Raw genomic sequence first — 2852 nt, forward strand, 5'->3', positions numbered from 1 at the left:
GGGCAGGAGCTCTGGAGTCCAAATGCTTCAACTGACCTGCTCAAGCAAGACCAAGAGGAGAACATTCCAGAACCATGGACAGGTCAGATTTGGCTCTCCCAAGACCACGACTCCACCACCTCTTCCAGTCTCTGATCATCCACACAATTAAAGATTCTTGGATACTTTGGCAAAGGGATTACATCACCTTTCCCTTGTACCCTTGGTCTCTTGCCCCTCACGTGTGCAGTGCTGAGAACAGCTGGGCTCCTGTGCCTTCATCCCACACCATCAGGGATTTGCGCACAATGATGGCACACCCCTGTCCATCCTTGTCTCCTGGCAGTCCTGGCTCTCTCCGTTCCTTATCTAGGAATCATCTTTCAGGCCCATTTGGATCTGGGTGGCCCTGAGCTCATCTCACTGGTGAGCCCAGAACTGCCCCCAACACCTCCCATGGGACCTCACCAGTGCGGAGCAAACACCAACAGTCACCTCTCGCTGCCTCATCCCGACACTTTTCCATAGCATTCCTGGAACCTTGGGTTCCCTCTACCCACAAGGGAACAGGGACAACTCCAGCTCCACTTCTTCTCACCCACAACTCCCCAAGGCTTTTTGGAAAAGAAAGCCATTGTTCCAGCTGATACCCAAATATTTCTTCCTACCTGGGATGACATCCTCATTCCTGCCAAGAAACAGCCCTGGGCAGATGCCCTTGCTGAGCTGCAGCAGATGCCCAGGACCACTCAGGTTTTCAGTGCTGGCCAAAAGGATCCAACTCCTGGGCCTTGGTACTATCTGGATTTCAGGACAGGAGTCTGGGCCCAGTTCTTCAGATTGTTCTCAGGCTACCTTGCTGGACACTGACACAACCTGGCCTTGCACGGTTTTCAAAGATCAGGCAATGCTCACCTCCAAATCTTCTTTCCGACAATCACCAGAAGCTTCACCCTTTGCACTCAGCCCCAGCAAAGTCCCCAAAGGCCCTGGATGCCAAAACCTTAAAGGCAAGAGCAGCACCAAGACACCCACAGAGCACAGAGAACAGCAATGGTCAGGCCTAGTGTCAGGCTTAGCGACGTGGGATCAAGGTGGGAAGGGATGGAATGTGAGGGAAGGGGCAGCACTTCCAGCACAGCTGCCAATCCCAGAGCAGCCAGACAGGGCTGGGAGGGAATGGGGCTCCTCTTCACAACACACCCACAAAGCCCAGCACGCCCGTGCCACAGGGTGACCTTGCCGATGACAACTGCACCTCTCCCAAGTTCTGGTTGTTTTTTCAGCCCTCCCTGACACTCACCTTGAGAGCAAACCCTCCCAAATGCCACCAACCCTCACACACGAAACACTCACACTCAAAAGCTGCCCTGAAGGTCAGAAGGACATGGCCTCAAGAGAAGGATGTGGAATGGTGGAATTCCATAAAGGCACACCCAGATCATGACAGAAAGGGAAAGGAGAGCACACTGACCATCAGGTAGCAATTACTGGGGTTTGCTTTAGAGGAATTCAATATTATGATTTACAGGATATAAATCATTATGAAACCTGAAGGTCTGAATGTGGAATGAGGGAACTGACACCACAGAGCAGCCTAGGAACAAAGGGATCGGGCCTTGTTTGTTGTTTGTTATTGGATTTGTGAATGAGGTCAAGGAATTCATTTCACATATAAATAAGAGTGTGTTGGAATTAGAATTTGAGGAATCCAAGTGGATCATAAAAATGGAACATGTTCAGCCTCAACGGCTTCACATTTACCTGATCTTGTGATCCCATTCAAGACACAAGGCCAGGAGCTCTCTGTCATCCATCAGGAAGAGAACTCAGGCACCGGGATATTTCCAAGCTGTTCCAGAGTGACATTCCCCAGGACACCAGCAGCTCCCTCAGCATTCCTGGGTGGAACACAGTGACTGATGGACATGCAGCGGCACAGAACAGACAACCAGTATTCACAAGGCACCCAAAAACCACAGCAGCCAAGGGCCAGAAGTGACCTCACTGATGACATTGCAAAGCTCCAGGGCTCTGGTTGTTTATTCAGCCCTCCCTGACACACATCTGACAGTGAAATTCTGCCAAATACCAACCCATGAAAACTGCTGCCTAGATCAGATGGACACAGACTCATAAGCAGGACATGGAATTGCAGAACATCACAAAGGAAAACACTCCCCACCTCATGGCCTCATGCTAGGCAAGGCCAGGCAAGGACTGCTGCCTCCAAAATCCCCAAGGCCATGGGACAAAGCTGTCCTGCCCATCCAGAACCTGCATAAAAGTCAGCCCAGAGCCTCTCTACCTCAAAAACTTCTGTATCCTTCTGCTCCCGAAGACAACCAGGTGAGCCTCATTCCTCTAACCCTCCTGCTTCTGCACCCCTGGCCCTTCTCTTCCAACATGCTCAGTCCCAGCCTCAGCAGCCCTCACGCCTTCCCACAGCCCCACTACAGCCTCCACACTCCCTCACCATCCTGCACCAAAGCCCCTCAACTCCCACACACCTGCCCTGCCTCATCCCTCTCTCTCTTCCAGGCACCCTCCACACCACACCCATGGCCTGCTACAACATCTGCCAACCCTGCGGACCCACCCCGCTGGCCAACAGCTGCAACGAGCCCTGTGCCCGGCAATGCCAGGATTCCCGCATCATCATCAACCCTTCCCCTGTGATGGTCACCCTGCCAGGACCCATCATGACCTCCTTCCCCCAGAACACCGCCGTCGGATCCACCTCCTCCGCTGCTCTGGGCACTGAGCTCAATGCCCAGGGACAGCCCATCTCTGGGGGATTTGGCTTTGGCCTTGGCTACGGGCTGGGAGGCCTGGGCTGCTATGGCAGAAGGGGCTATGGCAACATCTGCTAA

The 2852-nt window shown here is 53.1% G+C and overlaps 1 protein-coding gene across 1 annotated transcript; it reads left to right on the plus strand.

Moving 5' to 3' along the window:
• The first annotated feature begins 2519 nt into the window (after positions 1–2519).
• On the plus strand, positions 2520–2852 carry LOC134431022 (feather beta keratin-like). The gene has a single exon (XM_063178957.1). The coding sequence runs from the start codon at positions 2541–2543 to the stop codon at positions 2850–2852; it is 312 nt and encodes a 103-aa protein (XP_063035027.1). The 5' UTR covers positions 2520–2540.

This window comes from Melospiza melodia, chromosome 1, assembly GCF_035770615.1.
Source record: "Melospiza melodia melodia isolate bMelMel2 chromosome 1, bMelMel2.pri, whole genome shotgun sequence".
NCBI classification, from domain to species: domain Eukaryota; kingdom Metazoa; phylum Chordata; class Aves; order Passeriformes; family Passerellidae; genus Melospiza; species Melospiza melodia.